Raw genomic sequence first — 20,878 nt, forward strand, 5'->3', positions numbered from 1 at the left:
TGTCCCTCTTTAGGCATGAATGCAATATTAGCCTCTTTCCAGCTATCCAGCATCTTTCCCTTCTGTAAAATAGAATTCATCATATTTTGTAGTAAGCGTTCATCTTCAAAATATTTGTAATAAGATGAAATACTTTTTTGCATGTTCATATTATCTGCTACTACAGTATTTCCCTTTTGTAATTTTAATATCATTTTCTTTTCTTTTTTTTTTGTAATTTGTATGCCAGCCATTCCCTGGTTTATTTGCAAACTCAAAATTTGTTTGTTTTGCACAATTCATTTTTATTTCCATTTCTCTTACTGTTAACATAAATAATTGTTGCTGTAGAAGCTTAATTTGTTGGGAAATACTTATCTTCTCTGAGAACTTCTTTAATTCTTCTTTTCTCTTTATCTCATCGAAAAGCTTGTATTTTCTCTTGCCTCTTCTTTTTGAGTTCCCTATTACGTTGTATAAAATATCATCTCATGAAAGCTTTACTTGTGTCCCAGACCATCCTTACATCTGTGCCTTTATTAAGATTATTTTTAAAAAATTATTTTAATTTCTTTTTACAGTCAACGGTTCAACCTCCATCTGAAATAACTACGTTTCTTTTTAAAAACCAAACTCACTGGGTTATGATTTGAAAAAATCTTTGGTAGAATCTCTCCTTTGAACATTAGTAACTAGATTCTTTGAAATCCAAATCATATCTCTCCTTGAAAAAGATCTATGTCTTTCAGAGAAATAAATATACTCTTTTGAATTGCCATTTTTATGTCTCCATACATCAACAAGCTCTAAATTGTCCATCAGATTAAAAAAAACTTTGGTAATTTACCTTGGGTAATTTAAATATTTTTTTCAAAAGTTCTGTCTTCTTGTGGGGAAACCACTCCATTCCCATCCCTCATTAGACACTAATTTTTATAGGAAAAGCCATTAGCCATTATAAAAGTCTTTTATAAAATGTTACTTTGTCTTCATTTGGGACAACATTAAACATTTCTAATTAAAAAAAATAAACAAAAACGTGTTACCTATTTTTGCCATCATAAACTAATATGGATGTTCCCCTGTAACGTCTGCAACTAGAAGGAACTTCCTGTCTCTTTCTCTCTCTCTCTCTCTTCCACTTGTAGTTTAGGTAAAAGCAAGGTTTTTCTATCCTCATGTATTTCTTAATAAATCTACTTTGTACTTCTGACACAATTAATGTCTGTTACCATTTGTGGACAGTTGGACTAAAGTCATGTTCTTCACCCAAGACAACTAGATTATGAACATTTTACTTTTTTTTTTTAATGGGGTGGTCTGTGACTTATTTAATCAGTGTTCTTCCGGTACTTTGCTTAGGGTTACAATAGGAAAAGACTGGAGAAGAAGGCAGAGCTAAACCCAAAGGGTGGGAAATAATGCATTCTGGGAAAGAGAAGAGGATGCTTCAAAGATAGTGGCAATCTAAGCTATTCATCTTGACCGTGGAGCAAGTGCTCCAGTTTTTTTAAATAACATTTCTTTGTTGATCTTGATCATTCCTTTTTTTTTTTTTTACTTTATATTGTTTTATTGTATTATTATAAAACACAGGTAATACATTGTGTTATTTGGGTATGGCAGTATATATACGGTATTGACTGGAGATTATTAACACTCTAATATTTAGCTAACTTAAGCCTTTAAAGATAAAGAACGAAAGAAGATTATCTCAATATTAACTATGATTTCTAAAATGCTAATGTTGACAAACATAAAGTTGTTTAAATTTCACATCTAAAGCTAAATGTGGCATTAATACATTAAAATATGTTATTTAATAAAAATTCCATCTTAAGCTTAATACTTAATACTTAATACTAATATCTCCTCTGTATTACTTATTATTGTTTGTGCATATCTTAAAGAAAAAAACAAAAACAAAATAGCAAGAAAAAAAAGGTTTAAAAAATTTAAAAAGCTATTTGGTTTCTAACTTCCCCCTTTTTGTACTTCTACCAATTTGCAGTACTCATAAGCATTTAGGCCCTCTTAGAAGCCATACTGTAAGTGTTTATATTTGCCATGCTGTGTAGTATATTGTAAATATGGGAAATATATTTTGTTGATATATTCTGGGATTATACCTAGTAAAAAACAGTTGTGTTTTCATTTCAAATTTAATTTCCAAAATTGTCCACATTGTACTATGTATAGCTTTCTAGTTCTTTCAAGAGTTTTTTGCATGTCTACCACATGTGGTAAAATGTTCCTTCTGTTTCATGGCATTTCCAACATGTATTACTCTAGGATTTATCTGTCTTGAAGATTATTGATGGAGTTGTGTATCATTTGTAAAGCATTTTGTACCAATTTTTTTTTTTTAGATTGTAGCTTGGAGTAAATTTTATGGATTTGGTCCATAATTCTTCCCAGTGTTGTGTTGTGACTGTTTCTTTAAAAAGTTGCATCCATTTTATCATACATTTTTTAATTTATTCTGTCTTTGTATCATTTCTAAGTAGGAATGTATATATATGCCCTAGCAGATGGTATTGGTTTTGTATAAGCATTTCAAAGTCTGTCTTTTTTCTTGATGTCCTTCCTTCATTCTTAAAATCAGATGTTATCCTGCCATCAATTTGTAAATACATGAACCGTTATTAACCATTATTAATAATTAAATTATTCCACTGAATAATTTTTCCTGTGTCTTTAATCTATTCATTGAATCCAAGTGGATCTTGATAATTTCTTGATGATCTTGAATCTACAAAGAACAGATCATAGTAGCAAATGGAAAGTTCACCAAATTAAAGACTGTATGATAAAATGGGCTAAAAATTTTTGGATATAACATACAAATGGAACAATGGGAAAATATGCGGATGAAAGGGCTAAAATTTACACTGTGTTATAACTTGAAGGAGAATTTCTATAAAATGATGTATGCTGTAGATGGTATTTGTCACCGGAAAGATTATCAAAAATGTACAAAGGGGTTTCAAACATATGTTGGAAATGTGAATAAGAAGGGACTTTTTACCATCTTTGGTGGACATGTAATAAAGCCAAAAAAATTTGGACCCAAATTCACATATTAATTCATAAGATTTTGAAGGTTAATATACAGTCAAAAGCAAAGACTTTCCTTTTGGAACTGATGGATAAATAATTGAGAAAAGTTCATGGACCTTTGTTTTTATATCTGATAACTGCAGCTAGACTTTTTTACGCTCAAAGGTGGAAAGACTCGACATTACCTACAGTGGGAGAATGGATGGTGAAGTTGATGGAGCTGGCTGAGATGGCAAAACTGACAGCTTTGCTTAGAGAAAAAACATTGACTAACCTTAATACCAGTTGGAAGCCCCTTCTGGACTTGTTGTAAGAGACAGAAAAAAATGAAATCATGGTATATGGATTTGATGATTAGTTAAATTAATAGGTTATACAAAATAGTTTGTATAAACTACAAAAGATGTAGTTTTAGAATAAGAGGTTATATGATTTATCTATACCTGCTGTACAAGAAGTCAGAAGGTATTCTTTTTGTATTTTTTTCCCTTCCTTTTCTTTACTTTCCATCAACTTTTGTATTCTTTCTTTATCTCTAACTCTCTTGTTCTCTACTTTTTTCTTTGATTATTAGTTCTTGGGGGTTTTTTTACCTTTATGCTTTTCATAACTTAATAAAGTTCTTATAAATAAAAAGTTTACGAGGGTTTGGAGAGGCTGTAATAAACCAAGGATGGAGATCTGCTGTTGAAAAGAACAATATCAGAGTCTGAATCTTTCAGAATGGATTCCCCAGAGAGTTGTGAATCCTCTGATAAGAGAAAAACAGCTGAGCTTGTAAAGCTAGCAAAGCAGTGTAAAGGGAGAAATTGCACTGAATCTTGCCACAGCAAACTAGGCATTCAGAACATAAAGCAGAGCAGGAAGATATGGCCATAAATTTCAAAACTGCAAACTGTGTAAATGTGCCAATTAATGCTGCTTTGTGTGCTTACCTGGGAAAGGTCCCTGAGAGTTACATAGTATAATCCCTAAAAGGGCAATATGCAAACAGAAATGTAAAGAGGAATTGGACATTGGTAGATTCTTTTTAGCTCTTCCATCTTCAGCAAGTCCATTTTGCCAGACAGAAGTCCGCCTGCAACCTGCAATGCAGCCTGCAGTACCCCTTCCTCACCACCGGATGGCTCACCACCTTCTTGACATTAAAGTCAATTTAGATAAAAGTGGGATAATCAGGAACATGGTTGACCAGGATGCTCCTTGTGACATATCTATCTCACATGCCCAGTTTGAAGCTGAGCCCACAGCCAGGTGGGCAAGGATATCACCTGATGGATGACAGCACAACCAACAGTAGACTGACCTTTTCTAAGATTGGTCTTTTATAAAATTGGCAACTCACTGAGGCACAGGCATTAGCCCAGTGCCTTAACCACTACACCAAACTGGCTCAAGTATATTTCAGAAATCCCCAAAACCTGGATTTATCCCCTCCCTTCCACTTTTTATAAGATCTCCCTGCTGACACGAAGATCTTAAAATGTATTCAAGTTTGATAAATTTTGTGTTAATAAAAATCCTGAATATTTCTCTAGTAAGGATTTTAGATTTGCCCTTTTTACCACACTTTTGTAGCCATGAATGTACAGTAATACCTTCTGTTCTTGAACAATTTGGTTCGCGAACAGCAGCGTTCGCAAAATTTTGCTTCTGTTCGCGAACTCCGCATCGGGTGACGAACACGACCCGTGGCCATCTTCTCTGCTCTGACATGTGGTCGTGGCTTCCTCTAGGCGAGATCGTGGTCGCAGACAGACACTTGCTGTGAAGCTTTTTGGTTTCGCCTCAAGCAAGGTTAGTGTTTTCTCTCTTCATACTGTACTGTATGTACTCTGTTTCATATTTTTGTGGTTAAAAAAAAAATACATATGGTTCAGAACGGATTAACCTTATTTACATTGAACCTTATGGGAAAATTTGATTCGGTTGGCGACCAATTCGGCTTGCAACCAGAATCATGGAATGAATTAAGTTCGTGAACCGAGGTACCACTGTACTTTCAAATGCTTGCATGGCACTTTGAGGACTTTTTCTGAGAAGTGGCTCATATGTTTTAAATGAAGAAGATTATTGTACAATTAGGTAGCCTGAAATTAAGTGCTCCCTTTTTCTTGCACAGTTACTCCAGGGAGGGTGGCATATAGATACATGTTCTGCACTTCTAGAATATTCCTGATGTATTTACGGCTGCAGAAGTAACAAGTTGGCACTTGGAAGTTTGGGTGAATTTTCAGCAGCTGGTTAAGCATATCTTCCAATAGTTGAAGTAGGCTTCTGCTAACCTTTTTTTTTTTTTTGGTGCCTTCGAGTCAATGTTGACTCCTGGTGATTGCCTGAACAAGTCCCTGCAACTTTCTTGGAGAGATTTTGGAAGTGGTTTACCATTGCCTGCTTCCTAGGGCTGAAAGCAAAGGACTGGCCCAAGGCCCCAGCTGGCTTTGTGCCTAAGGCAGGACTAGAACTCATGGACTCCTGATTTCTAGCCTGATGCCTTAACTACTACCCCAAACTGGCTCTCTATTTCTGCTAACTGGTGTCCTCCAAATATCTTTAATTAAACTCTGTATTGGTGAGAGTACTGTAGTTGGACAAAACTGAGATAGGCTTATCTCCTTGTCTTTTCCCAAGGTCAGACTTCCTCTGTGGCAGCATCTGCTCTGCCCCACTTCCATGATACACCAGGCCTCAAATTTCAGCCATCCTTTAAATACATATGTTTTATGCTGGCTTTCCTCAACCAGTAACTCAAAAGACACATCACCAGAAGACCAGAATTCAGTTGCATTTATTTTGTTGCCTTATTAAGCAAGAAAGGTGAGTAGGACAAAGGAAAGGATGGTTAAACAAGTGAGAGGGATCTGAAATTCAGGTCTCCATCTATGCAGACAAATTCAATGTTTTCCAAACCAGTTTCATTGGGAAACTTGACCTGATGGTTGCCAGGCAGTGTAATAATCACTTCTTTTTTGTCATGTGTGAACAGCACCTGAAAACACAGTGGAGTGAGATATAAAGAAGAGTTCAGCAGAAGAGACAGCATCTATTTAATTAGCCCAATATTATGAACCATAAGTTAGGAAGCAGCTGGGTAGGTGAAAGAATTGTCAAGGAAGATCTGATTACATGGTTGGTAATTTCATAGAGTTTCTGGAGGTTTAATTATGGAGGGTTGGAGAATATATAGTCTTCCAAATGCAATAGAATCCAGTTCTCATCAATCTCACCCAACACAGCCAGTGATCAAGAATGTTGGGAAGGCCACAGGTTCTCAATTTCCTCTTTATTATCTACAACAGACTTCCACAATCTGAGACCTTCAGATATGATGGACCACCATCATCTCCAACAAATTCTTCATCATTCAGTCTTGTCACTAGAAAGAGCTAGGAGCTTCCTATTGTCAAGGAGGATAGGTAAGGAGATAAACTGCTCCCAAAAGCTACCCATCCAAAACCTTCAAGAGCAGCAATTGCAACTATTAGAGGAGTAATTAGAGGGATTATTAGAGGAGTATTAGAGGGATTATTAATGGAGTATTAGAGGAATAATGTCTAAATCAGTCTTCAGGTGTGTTGGAATAGAATGCTCATAATCCACTTGCTGGGAGGAATGGGAATTTTTATCAAACATATCTGGAGTAAATGTTGGGGAAAGCTCCTCCATATGTTGTGATAGATTCTCCTACAGTTCTTAATGGATCTAATAGAAGACCTTCCAAAAGTGAAAATGAGAAGATTCACTACCAGTTTGGATAAAAAACAAGGGTGTTGGGATTCCAGCTATAGAACCATCTGCCTAATTGAACACTAGGGAATTCTCTGTCCCTGCACAAGATGTATCTAGTTCTAAGCCAATGTTTTTCAAATTTGGCAACTTTACAATGGGTGGACTTCCACTCCCAGAATTCCCCAGCCAGCATGCTGGGGATAAAGTTGCCAAGTTTGAAAAACACTGCTCTAAATTTACCACAAGCATATCCAATGCATGCATGCATGCGCACACGTGCCCATGCATGCACACACACACACACACTTTCTCTCTCTGTGCACTTTCAAGTCTCACCTCAGCAGTGGTACCCTCCTGGAAAGGGAAGTTGGTCTCCCTGAGTTCTTTCCCCCATTGTCCTTTGTTCTTGGAATTGCACACAATGGTCTTTACATCTCCATGAGCATCAAAACGTGCATTGAAGTGTAGTAGAAGAACATCTGGGCTTTTGCCCAGATTTATTGCAAAACTGTGATGGATGAAAAAAAAATATTGTAAGGTCCTCTTGCATGAAGAATAAAAGAAATAGATTGGTTTATGGTGCTTATATCCCTCTGTTCCAAAACCACCAAACAAAAACATTTCCAGGACAACTTCTTACAGAGTAGAATAAATTAGTCCCTACAGTATTTAATACAATGTCCTGTGTTTAAGCCTAGGCTTTTATGAATTTATCAGCTTAGTTTAGCAAGCAGCAGCCTAATGGGTTGTGTGAAAAATAGTGACAATACATGAAGTATTTGCATGGCACCCTCACTTACTCATACTTTACTCTATAAACCCAATTTTTTTCTCACAAGACACTGAAGTATAAACTAAATGGTCAGACTGAGTTCACACAACCAAGCAGGCTGAAGTGCGATTGGCTAGTTTGCAGTATGCTCTACAAATGCAGTGATCGAGAATTATTGTGGCAGATTTCCCCTTCCCTCCTTCACATTGTAATCTGAAGCAAGTTCTGGTCCTGAATAGGTGTTCTCTCTCTCTCATAGAAATGTTTCCCATTGCATACTTTTGTAATCTGATAAAGAGAAATAAATAAAGAAAAGAATAAGCACGCATGTTACTTCAATGTTCTGTTCCAAATCTAGGGGCAGATCATCTCTGGAGGTATCTAACTCAATTCACCATCATGTGGATCCTAGCATGTTCCCTATGTTTTAGTAAGCTTTGACATTATTTTGAAAGCTTACCCAGTCAGATTTGACATAAGCATCTTTCGTGTTTCCTCCCCTCAAGATTGTGTTGGTTTGAAATGTTACATTTCTTAAAGAGATTGTAAACTCCGAGAGGAATTCTGCATTCTGAACTAGATACAAGACAGGGGCATGAGCAGAGAATTTATGGTCTTATGCAAAGGTAATGGGATTCAGTGGGAAAATTTCTAGGATGTACTTTTTAAAAATCCTCCATATAAAGAAACGACGTAGGGAGTTGCCAATGGGCGCATCTCTTGAAACGAACAAAATCGGAGAAAGATCTATGTCTCAAACTTCATGGGACAGTCAAGTTATTGATATATGCAGAATCGTAAGAAAAACAACTTTGGGAAGAATTGTTCCGTTCTTTCTTGGGATCTGTCCCCACTTGTACCTAACTACGACACAAGCACAGCTGGTCGCATCTTTTCCCTGCCTTGTCCCCATGACATCCCCATGAACTTTTCCCCAGTCCGTGAGTGGGCCAGGCTTAAGGCATGCTTGTCTGTACTGTTTTTTGCATAGCTGCAGCTGCACTGGCCTTGCCCTCCCTTACTTTGGAGGGAAGTCAGGTGACCGTACTGAACTGAAATAGAGGCGGGATGGGGATCACCAATGGGGATGGAAAATTCCATGCTGGTAGTTTTATGCCAATTTCAGGATGGGTGGGAGCACCGCAACATGGTAATGGGGAAAAGTGTCTGCCAGCATTTCCAAGCTTCTCCCATCCCGATTTACAGCCTGGCAGCTGCCTCTTCTTGCCCTTAAGGCAAGCTGAAGCAGTCACACAATAACTTTCTTGCCTGAGCATCTTTCCCAAAGATGATCAGTTTTCTTGGCTTTAATTAGTATCATCTGTCTCTTTCAGGGACCTTCCCTGCCTTTGGGGCTCAAGTGGGAGGTGTGTGAGCCAAGGAGTGGGAATGATTTTATTAGCAGTCAGGGCATGTTGATCCTCAGAATAGTCTGTCCCCAGTGACAAAATCCAGACTCCCTCAAGAGGCCCCTTTGTAACAACCACAGACAATCTAGCACACACACACACACTGACTGGTGCTTCCTAGAAGTGTGCTACAATTCCCCTCACCAAGCCTAGGAGTGATGGGAGCTTAAAAGCAGCACATCTGGAAGTCACCAGGTTGGGTAAGTCCATTGTGTAGACAGAATGTCATCATTTTCATTATATCTTGCAACTTTTCCTTGTGCAATGTGAATTCCTTTTTTTTCTTAAATGGCCTACAATGACTAGATTTTACTGCTATAATATATACTTCTTCAGCATATTTTAGGGGGGAGTAGTGCTGTCTCTATGCTACTGTTTTTTGGCAAGATGCTCCACTGTTCTATCATGTCTTTCCTTGGGGTGGTTTCTAAAATATTCTGCCCAGACCTGCTGCTCCACTCCAGACCCATCACCCACTTTTGCTTTCATGTCAAGCCAAGCATTAAGGACTGAATACAAATTACAAAGTAGTGCTGATCATGCAGCTTTTTCCAAGGAAAGTTGTCCCCAGTTCCTATCCTGTCATTGGTGAGAACTGGAAGAGCATAGCACACAATTTTAAGACTTTTTAGAGGCACATGTAGTCAAATATCCTATTCTGCAAAAAAGGATAGCCAAATGCCAGGGTTTGAAAAAACATCAGGATAGTTTTTCTCAACTTGATGTCCTTATACATCTCCCAGGATTCCTAGCCAGAATGGTATTTGAATATGCTGGCTTGAGGTTTTGGGCTGTGATTCAACACATCTGGAGGATACTTGGTTGAGGAATCCTACAGTATGACCCAACAAGTAGACAAACGTGTGTGTCTAAAACAGAGGAGACTCAAAATGGAAACCACACTCAGAAAGAGCATATGTGCAGTTTTCAAATCATCTTGCTCATTCTTCCTAGAAGAACACCAAACATAGTTTACTCTATGCAGTGGACAGAGGAGAGATACGTTCCAAGAGGAGACAGAAGGAAGACAGACAGTGGGGCTGTTGCCCAACAGCTGGTTTTATTTAGTCTCTTGGCAGGAGGAGCACAGAGAAGGGCTGGGGGAGGAGGCCATTAAACATGTTCAGATATGACTCATTGGAAAATGTTACAGTAGGTGGCATTAACCCTTTTCTAGCAAGTATTCTGCTCTTTTTAGAATAAGAGGGGGGAAGAAGAAAGGCAACAGGATTCTTCTGCTTTGTTTAATGAAAACTGTACACAGTTCTTCCTCCTACTCTCATACACCTAAGGTCATATATCACAGAAGAGTATATCGGTGTAGAGAGTTAGGGAGATGATCTTGATATAATTATGAAAGGACCTTTACATAAACAAAGAGGGCTGAAACATTACTTAAGTCCTGGGAAGCAAGATAGTATTCGGAAGTAACTCAGGCAGTCTCCTCCCTGATTCACTGGGATACAAGAAGGAAGGCAGGTAAAGCACAGTCAGGCTTGTAAGATTCTGGTATTATATCCTATCTCAATAAAGTATAGTTCTAGTTTTTGTGTGGAGTTGATTTTCTGATCTAGCCTAACTGATGGGGCTGGCAATCAGATAGGTACAAAGAAATCTCTGTATGTTACTTAACAACAGTTCCCAGGGGTTTTGGAGGAAGCCATGATGGTTAATTTAGCTTTTAACCATCTGGTGTCTTCCAGATGTGTTGGATATCAACTTTTACTGTGCATCTGGCTATCACCTGGTGGGAAAGGAGGTTAGAGCTGTATGAACCAATACAAGGTTCTACTATACATGACTGTAAGCATGTTCCAAATCATCTTACTAGTGAGACCAACTTACCTCTTAGCTCCTGGTAGAACATCACCTTTCACAGCCACACGCTGGCCAGGTGCAATATTCAGGTTAGTACAAACAATTCCCTAGAGAAGGAATTCAGAAAGCATTTATTTAATTGCTCATGTAGCTCCTTCTGTAGAAAAAGTAAGTTGGAATCTAAACCCATTATGAACAACTGCTGTTGGGCTATTTGAATCCAACAATTTGTTGCATTGATAGGATATATAATGTATTATACTGGGTGGGAGGGAAATATGGTCATGCAGCACTTGAGGTCCTTTAATTTCAAAACAGATGAATATTTGAATTAATATATTAAAAAGTAAGCAGTTAAAACCCTTTAAAATCTAATGATTTTATTATGGCAAGGGATTTGGCAAGAAGGATTCTATCCTTCCCTAAACTGAAGCCCTCTAAATGTGTAGCACTCCAAGTCCCATAATCCTCAGCCAATATGGCCAGGTTATAGGGAACTCATTTTTTAGCACAAAAAACTCCCTGTGTTGAAGTTGCTGCCATGTTGAATGCATTCAATGGGGAGAGCTGTTTGGAATGTTTTTTTTAAAATCAAATGTACAGATTATTAAAAAATACAGTTAGATTTTACCCAGTGTTACCAATTCAGAGAGCCATTCCAGAAGTGATGGATTGCAATACCATCACCTCAGCCAACAATGATGGTATCTAACCTGTAATATATATAGAGGAACACTGGGCTGGGAAAAGGTGTTCTGGGCAAATAAAACTGGTACAAAGTTATTTGGATTATCAGAAATAAGGTATATTCATGAATTGCCCCCATAATGCACTTTGATATCTGTTCTGTTCCCCAAACTATGATACTGTCACATAGCAAAGTGGCTTGCTAACCAAATACAAATTCACATTTGTACTTCTCTGCTAATCCAAATACTGTAACTTTGTACCAGTTTTATTTGCCCAGAACAGCAATAAGATTGTAACAGAATGAGGTTTCTGCATAAATCAGAAGGGACAACATAACTGGTTATTTCTACCCCTGTTATATATCTTTTTAGATGGCAGGATTTATAATCTGTGCTGTAATTTCCATAAAAATCCAGGAAATCAGTTATTCCATGCCTGGTGTATTAAGATCTTATCTTTTAAGTAGGCAGCTCTGCTGGGAATGAAAAGATAATCATATAATTAGATTATTTGCTCCTATTAACAGGTAAAACAGGAATCATCACATCCCTTCCTTTATGTATGTTAAACATAAGGGTGGCTGTAACTTTGACCAAACACTCTAGCATTTGTCATTGTGCAGTTCTAGACAGCTGCATTGAGGCTACCATGAAACTGCAGAAAGAGTGTCAGCTGACATTTTTATCCTGTTCTCTCTGAGCTGACTTTTTTTTTTTGCCCTCAGAGCATGATTACTGCAGCCTCATCCTGCTGTTTTCTATCCTGTGAAACACGACAGAGCTGAGAGGAGAGAGACAAGAACCAGGCTGAGTCATAACAATGCCTTTCTCTTGCAGCAGCCTTGAGTTTCACTGCTGGAAAGGCTGGGAGAGTAGCAGAGAACTGCTTTGAACCCCACAGCTGGCTCCTGCAACGAAGGGCAGCCCCTGCCCGTCTATGCAAGGGATATTGGCGAGACAGCTGGGCAGGATACCTCACCCTCTGATAGTTAACTTCTCCACACTAATCCACAACTAGAAGCATGTGAAAAATCTCAGGAGTAAAAGATTGCAACAAGAACAACAAAGTTTCCATTCCCTTCTTTTATGGAAGGAAGGCTACGTTCAGATTCCTATCGTATTGATCCTGAATGCCTGATACGATTTTGCTCAGGGAAACCATTCTCAGTCCCTGTCTGCTATTCAGAGAAATGGATACAAAAGCCTTTGGGGTGTGCTTTAGAGATTAAAATTGGAAATGCATATTTTATGAAGAGGTAAGAGAAACCCTAGTTGTATCTTTTTCTGATGTCTATGCTTTTTATAAGGCACCCAAAACAGAACTCAAGCAAGCAGTACTCCTTCTTGCCACTGACCTAAAGAAATGGGAAAAGATTCATTCGTTTAATTTTTTTTCCTGCTGTAAAAGTTATGTTCCCCATAAAAAAAGAAAATGGTAGATAATTTGGGGGAAAGGCCTAATAGGGCAATGCCCCTGCACGTGGATGCCAGCCTGAGCCACGCCCAGTTGCCCCAACACTTTGAACATTCCTGATATGCCCCCCAATGGATGTCTTCAGTTCCTTCAAATCTGTGGATTTAAAATCATGCTGGACTTCAAACAAGTTGCAAATAATGGGATTACAGAGTCTGTGAAACTAAGGCTTCTGTCCGTAGCTTTTTTCAACAGCTTTCTGCAGCCTCTACATGATTGGGAGAAAGGTGGTAGGATGAGAATTGGGAGAAAATGTTGTTAAGCAAATCTAAGCCAAACTCCCCTTCCCAGATGCACTTCCATGAACTTTTCCCAACAAATGAGACAATTACAATAACCTCATAGCTATTTGCTCCTTCACAACCTGTGAACCTGTGCTAGACTGCAGCCTGTTAAGAGACCAGACACTCTATTTAACATTTTTTAGCCAACGTCACCTTTCACTGTGGAACTACAATGAGAGCTTTTAAGAAAAATCAACCATCCAGCTCAAAATCAAGGTCCCCTCTACCATGAAGATCCAGCCTTCTTTGCCTCTTAGATGGTAGTTTCCAACAGCTAGGAAGGCAAGGTACCCTAATCTGATTTGAATGTCTGGCTCCAGTGACAGCCAGCATCCTTAAGCATCAGTAGCTACATCACTGCCCCATAAACTCACAGGCATGGCTCTGTCCCTTGTTCCTGCAGCTCACAGAGAAGATCCTGCACAGAGATGACGGGAACTAAGATGCCACTCCCTTGCTTTTAAATACTCTGCAACTGAGGAATTACAAGCTCCACCAGCCAATAGAAAAGCAGCAGTGAATGATGGCTGGAAGGATTATCAAAGCAGTTGTTTGTGGGGGATGTGGCATAGTTTTTTTTTTTTTTCATTATGCATTGAGGCCAATGGAAAATACTTTTACAATGAGTGGGTTTTATTGTCCAAGATCCCACCCTCCCCCCAATCTAAATAGAGTAGTTGGCAGGCACTTCTAGGCCTCTTTATTGAAAAAGCCTATGTAGATCAGAGCCAAAAGATTCAGAGATATTTGAATAAACAGTCTTATTAAAAAAAGAAGTGGGGGAAGCCTAAACCAGAATTGTTGAATTAACCTATTGTTAAGGCATGATTCTTATATCTAACTCAGGATATTCTAATATCTAACTCAGGATACTCTTGTTCAACAACAGTGATGGACATTAAAACACATTCATTATAAGAGTGTTCTGTTGTCTGACAGAATCTTTTATCCTAATGCTTTACTGATCTGTCATATCTCCAGCGTTAAGCAGAAATATAGTTGATTTTGATCTCAGGAAGGATGGTGGTATGCTTTTCTTTAATTGGAATTATTCTATTTTAGCATATTATTTTGTGGATCCTTCAGGCCATGTTTCCCAAGAAAAGAGGACATAACCATCAGCAGTTAGTATGACTGAAACTGAAATCTTATGATCTTTGGGAGGGTTTTCCAGGGATCATAAGATATTTTGGATTTCCCCTTTGAGGCTGGAGAGTGGGGAATCTGATGTTGAAGAATTCTTCTGCAAGGTTTCAAAACCACATTTTTGTGACATTAGAAAATCCAACATTGGGAAGGACCAAAAGGAGGTTTGCAGGGTGAGAGTGTAGTACTGCAACATGCTAGCTGGGAATTCTGGGAGTTTCAAACTCATTATTTTTGGAGGACATCAGGTTAAAGTTAGGTACTATATCTAGGCTTCTTTATTTAGGCCTCTATTTCCTTTTCTCCATGACATTAGTGGCCAGTACTTTATAGCATTGCTCCCATCTTTGCAAGTTCCATGCAGTGACCTCAGGATCTACTAAGCATCACAGTGACAAAATAAGCATTGAAACTTTTCATCAAGAATTGTAAGAAAATATGCTGTAGGAAGACCAGGACAGACGGGGAGCCATGTAATGGATGTTCCCATTGAAAGAGATACAGTAGAACATTATGTAGCAAAAAATCAAGCTATATTACGTAGCATAAAAAAACAAGCTAAAAACAAGCAATAAACCCCACACTCACTCATACTGATGGTGTTACCTAGTTGGGTAGTGAAAAGTCTGCAGCAAAGAACCAAGCTCAGAGAGCAACAAGAACTCCACAGTTCAACCCTGAGCTACAGATATTCTCTTCTATTGGAACAAGCCATAGTACCCAGCAGAGAGTAGAACCATTGTGTTGGCTTTGTCAATTTGGTAGGTCATCTCTATTGGTTTCTACAGCTAATTTTTTTTCTTTTACTTGCTCCAATATAAAGTCATCTGATGAGAGCTCAGATATGGCCCAACACTGCCAAAAGGCAAGGTGGGTGAAGTTCATTAGGTTGAGGGTCCCTGAATTCTTTAGGCAAGTGGCCAACTTTCAGATCTAATCTAATCCCTTATGCGGTTGTGGCTTGGTGACAAAACAACTGGCTTCAGATGGAGTATAACAGAAGAGTTTGGTAGAAAGGCAAAGGCTTCTCAGCAATTTCTGCATAACTTGAGACTGACCAGTTTTTGGTGTATCACGCCAGTTGTGAATCACTGCACCGGAAAAGGATTTTTTTCCAAGGTGGAGGATGGGGGGGGTGGGGAGAATAAGTTACATCTCTGAAGGCAGTCAAATGCTGTATAATTAAATCTGCAGAGTAAAGGAAAAGGAAGCCAGAGGCAAAACGTCTATTTCTGCGGTTTGTGGTTTTACTTGTATTTTCATCTCAAGGCAGCTGAAGTCCTTCCAAGAGTTTCAGAACAAACGGTTCTCTTTTTCTCTACTATGCTAGCTTCTGCTTGCTTATGGAAATTGTATTAATGGATCTCATATTAGCATTCTAGTGGAAACTCCAGAATGAAATACATTGATGTTATAATAAGTGCAAAGATAAGAGACAGTTGCAGAGCTGGATACTGGATGTAGAAAGTGTGGGGTTATCTTCTCATCCAAGCACTCTTCAGCAACAAAAACAGGATATTAGCCCTGATCTAGCATTATAAACATAGCATACGATGGAGGGGTAGGTAGCTGCTGGCCTTTGCTTCATATACTTAGAGCTGGTTTAGCTGCTTTTCTGTAGTCCTTTAAACTCACCAGGCATTATTTTTCTGCTCTCCCCATTCTCCCCTTTCCCCTTTGGGGCAAACAAACATGAAAATAGAGGTGTTAAGCCTCCAATGAGCTTGTTTTAGTTTTCTTTTTCTTTTTAAGCAATCCCAATTCCTATCGCTCTCTCAATCTTGAAAATTGAGGCTGGATTCCCTCTAGGAATGCTACCATCTGTCATTGCAGTTCTCCAGGCAAAAACTTTGCCTACCCATGAATTAAGCCATGGAAGTGAAAGTTTCCTGGTTTAACCAGTTTCTCTCCTACAGACCCTTTACAGGGGTAGATGAGAGAAATATTTTGGAGTGATCAGCAGGTCATGGCCAAGCATGAGCAGCGATTTTGCGCTATTTCTCTTCTTTGTTTTGGAAGGCCTACAGGAGCATCTGTGCAGATTCTTCCAATTCCAGCAGATTCAAAACAAGACAGTGTGAAATCTTCCGGATATATAGAAAGGGGTATATGTGGCAAAACATTTGTGAAGAATACAAACTTATGCTGAAAGTTCATATATAACGCTTGCTTTTACAGTCTAACTGGGGATTCCGGGAGCTGCAGACCTACGACATGTGGAAGAAGCAGGCTGGTGTTAGCAAACTAATGACAACTTTCTTTCAATCAATATACTTCTATATACTAATTCAGGATCTAAAAGTAGCTGGGCACTAATATATCTTTTTCTTTTATGCCTTCAGTGTTGACTCCTGGCAACTGTCTGGACAAGTCCCTGCAATTTTCTTGGAGAGATTTTGGAAGTAGTTTCCCATTGCCTACTTCCTAGGGCTCAGACAAAGTGACTGGCCCAAGGTCTCCCAGCTGTCTTTGTGTCTAAAGCAGGGCTAGAACTCACAGGTTCTTGGTTTCTAGCCTGGTGCCTTAACTACTACTCCAAACTGTCTCTCTCTAATATATCTAAATACTGATATTGTTAAAATCTAGCTTTATACAATTATTGTTGTTCCCATTTCTTTCTGGTATATCAGGAAAAGTGGTGAAATTGAGATAATTCCATCATCTTGGATAAGAATTTCTTGTAAAAATATTATGGATATCATCTCTGTGTGTATATACACACAAAGCCATCTCATATATATCTATACATGAAACACAGAGATCTTTGTTTGGCAACCCCACTGACACTTTCTCACTTCAAAATTGATCCAGTGATTGTCATATAAAGCTGGCAATAAAGGGAATCCCTGCTATTTAACACAGTTTAGTTGTAAGCTGTAAGTTGTAGTTGTAGCTCATCTGTGAGGATTCTAGAGACAGGTGAATTATGAATAATGTTTACCTATATTTTATAGCATGCTAACAACCATTTTGCAGTCAATTTCCATTGTGTCTTGTTAAATCCTAAATAATAGAGACTGTTATAGCTGCTGAATCACCTTTGCTTTTTGCATCCATTCACAAAGCTAAGCAGGATTGTGCTAGATAGCACTTGGGTGGGAGACCAACTAAGAATACCAAGGCTGTAAGACAGACTAAGAAATCAAAAAGCCATTCTGTAAAAAGGCAGTGCCAACCCACTCCCATACTGTTGCTTTGAAAACGACATGGATTTGCATAACGTCCCCCCCAGGAGAGAAGCTCAACCTGAGGAAGATTACTTTTATGAGCCCGCTTATTTATTAGGTGCTAAAGCACAGGAGCAAAACCCTGTAAATGAGGAAGAAGGGGGTTGTAGAAAGGCTCCTTAAAATAAGAAACTCTAACTAGTTTAAAATGAGGGGGCTCAAGAGCTACATTGCCACAGAACTAGAATTATGGAATGTTAAATCAGTTAGCCCAGTAGAGGGAAAGGCGGGGAGACCAGGTAAGGCAAAAGCTTAGGATTCAGGCCAGCTTGAGCTAGGGATGGGGAGACTCCAAACCTGCAGGATCTAGTTTCATTTGTTTCTTCAACAACCAAAATCAGGTACAAAATAGTGGTTTGAGAGGATGCAAAGAAATCTTGACCTTACAGTTGAGGAACAACCACACCTCTGAACACACATTCAGATCAGAATGTGTTTCCTGCACCAGAACGGAACTTACAGTACAGACACTTATAAAAACTGCTCCTGCTTTTCATCCATAGCTTTCTTCCATCTTGACACTATAATTTAGGAAGGGGTTTTGGTTGTGTTAAACAACTGGGAGTCATAAACTCAGATATCTACAGCAAACCACTGACATTTACTAGTTGGTAATCTCAAAACTACATTCTCCCCAGCCATGGTCTAAATAAGTAGGAGATCTGTTCTGGCTATGAACCTGGTATATACAATTTTTTTGGACCAAGGGACACTCTTAGGTTGCCCATACACCTCTACTAAAAACTGTTCTTGTCTAGGGGTGGATTTAACAGGTGAGAAACAGTGGATTCCATCTGGTTAGGAACAGGGAGAAACAGAGCAAGAACTAAAATAGATCAAAACTTACTCCTTGGCCTAAATAGTAATCAGCTCCATTCCACTGGGCACCACATTTTGCCTATAGTGGAGATTGCATCAGATTGCAAATGTACTAGCCTGCCACTCCTTGGATGACTCATCCTTACAAATTGGTCCCAAAGTATCTGGCAACATCGGGCTCTGAACAGAGACTATATTAACAAGTCTATGATGTTAATAAAGTTCCAGCTATCAGGGTTTATTCTAAGCTATTTTTTCAACTTTACAAGATGGTGACATGGACCATCATTCACTGTACAGTCAATGACCACCTTCCAAATGTTTTCTAATTAAAAAAACCCCATAACCATGAGAAGTTAAACTGATAATAAATAAGGAAGTATGACATTTCTATTTCTTTCATTTTTGCTCACATATTTCCACATCTTTTAAAAATTAAATCCCATATTCCCAACTGTACAAAAACCTAGTTCTCACTGCACTATTCCACTCCGCCCCCCAGTATAAAATGAGTCTAGCTGCACCTGCCATTTATGTAATCAGGCCTGGCATAGGCCACCCACATATGTAAGTTATCACTAGATGTTGCAGTAGCCATGCAAGTTGGCAGAGTTATCGGCAACATCATAAGAAATCATCCTGGGAAGCCCATGCTGTTTTCAAAAGGCAGCAGTTTGGTCTCCTCAATGAAACCCAAGATCAACACTCCTGCTCTGGTGGAGTATGGCAAAATTGCTCAATCAGGAGAATTTGCAGTGAGCTACACAGGGACCGTTGATGAAATCAGAACCAAAAATTCTCCTTTGTTTTTCCATCACTTTCCACCCCCTACATCACTCCACTGCAGGATGCCAGAGAAGATAAGAATCACTTCTGTTAGATATTGAATTGATCCCTTGTATAGTATAAAGCTTTTGAAATGAAGACCATGGACCTTGGAAATTAAAATGAGGCCTGCCTGTGTGCCTGAGCTACAAGTTAACCCTTCCTGCTTTGAACATTAAAAATAATTGTAAAATAAAAGTTCTATAAAAAGTGATGATTCTCTCCTCATATGGATAACTCTACTTCTAGGAAAAGGCAGGATATTGTGGGAGAAGGACTACATTATCTAACTCCTCCTTGCTATCAGAACTGACTACCAGTCTGTTTTCTGGCCCAGTTCAAAGTGGTGGTATTAACATGAGCCTCATCAGATGGCAGCTGCTGATTAACTTTGTTTAAACTCAAGTTGAGCAGGGTCAGGCCTAGTTATTAAGTGGATTGAAAGTCTTCAGAGAACTATGTCTGTAAGCTAAACTGGGAAGCTGAAAAATCATTCCAGGAGAAGGCATTGGCAAACCACTTCAGTATTGCTAGTGAAGCTACAGAACCTCAGCTTGAAGAGTTTCCTTTATTTATAGTCTTTCTATAAAGCCTAAAGGTAAAGTCTCCCCCTCATTTATCTGTGAACCCTTGGACGCTCTTAAATATATTGGGCAAAGATACTTGAACAAGTCTTTCCTCCCCTATTTTTGGATCAGGATCTTATGTTCTTCACCTCTGTCTCTTTTCTAGGTTTCTCTATACAAAAAAGCAAAGTGGGAACAAGAGAAAGAGACTTTTCAGTGGTAGGAACCTTTCTGTGGAGTGCCTTCTCCAAAATAGTTTGCTAGAAGCTATACTATAACCTATAGAGTCCTTGCAGTTCTCTGAGCTTGGTTGTTTTCTTACAGACATTTCATTACCTGACTAGATAACAGTTCAACCCTGAGCTATATGCATTCTCTTCTATTGATATTATGACCTCTTTGGTGCCAAGTAAACATTTTTTTTCTTTTTTTTCCTTAGCCATTCAAAAACATCAATGATCACTGAGATTTATTTTTTTTAATGAAAACACATCAGAGCTGGTAGGAAGTTATACCTCTCCAAGTAAGAAAAAGGGGAGAAAAGTGTGTGCAGGGATGAGTAAATAGAGGGTTAGCTGTCCAATGCTGACTGGAAATTGTGAAGCTGCAATCCCAACAAATGTGGAAGTTACCAGACTGGGGAAATGATCTAATAGAAGAGGTGCATCAGAAAATATGCAGTTAATAAATGATAGTGTGAGGCCATTCTGGAATTGTAGCATAGGAAATTCTGTTGCCTAATAACTCAGAGCGAAAGAGAGGTCAGCTGAACAGATTTCAAAACAATGGACCAAAAAGGCCATTGAGTTGCTCTCACTAGACAAAAAAGGTTCAACTGGAAAAGGAGGTGAAAATGGCTCCATAGCTATCTCCAAAAGGAGAATTCACCATCAAACATCCACACTGACGTATAAAGAATACTATCTCTTTGTCTTTAGCAGTGGAAAATTCTGTGTGTAATAGGCTAGGATATGCTTTTTAATGCTATGAAATGACTGATGCTGTCAGCCCAATGTAACGTGGAAGGCCACGCCCTTTCCCTAGTTGATGTGCTTGTAGTTGTTCTTGCCTACAGCTTGGC

At 38.7% G+C, this 20,878-nt stretch overlaps 1 protein-coding gene across 1 annotated transcript; it reads right to left on the bottom strand.

Moving 5' to 3' along the window:
- Positions 1–5,811: 5,811 nt before the first annotated feature.
- LGALS1 (galectin 1) lies at positions 5,812–13,727 on the bottom strand. The gene is made up of 4 exons (XM_007423220.4): positions 13,589–13,727; positions 10,795–10,874; positions 7,105–7,276; positions 5,812–6,028 (listed from the first exon to the last, which is right to left on the bottom strand). The coding sequence occupies exons 1-4, from the start codon at positions 13,592–13,594 to the stop codon at positions 5,882–5,884; spliced, it is 405 nt and encodes a 134-aa protein (XP_007423282.1). The 5' UTR covers positions 13,595–13,727; the 3' UTR covers positions 5,812–5,881.
- Between the last annotated feature and the right edge of the window lie 7,151 nt (positions 13,728–20,878).

The sequence above is a fragment of the Python bivittatus genome, unplaced genomic scaffold (genome assembly GCF_059951505.1).
Source record: "Python bivittatus isolate LINGU-HERP-01145 unplaced genomic scaffold, Pbiv_v1 ctg000330_np1212, whole genome shotgun sequence".
Lineage (NCBI taxonomy): Eukaryota > Metazoa > Chordata > Lepidosauria > Squamata > Pythonidae > Python > Python bivittatus.

What these genes read in the sequence shown, in the direction of transcription:
- LGALS1 (XM_007423220.4), bottom strand. An exon ending in GTTCTACCAGGAGCTAAGAG is followed by an intron (nt 7,277 to 10,794) that starts GTAAGTTGGTCT and finishes CATCCATCACAG; the next exon opens with TTTTGCAATAAATCTGGGCA. An exon ending in AGGAGGGTACCACTGCTGAG is followed by an intron (nt 6,029 to 7,104) that starts GTGAGACTTGAA and finishes CTGTGTTTTCAG; the next exon opens with GTGCTGTTCACACATGACAA.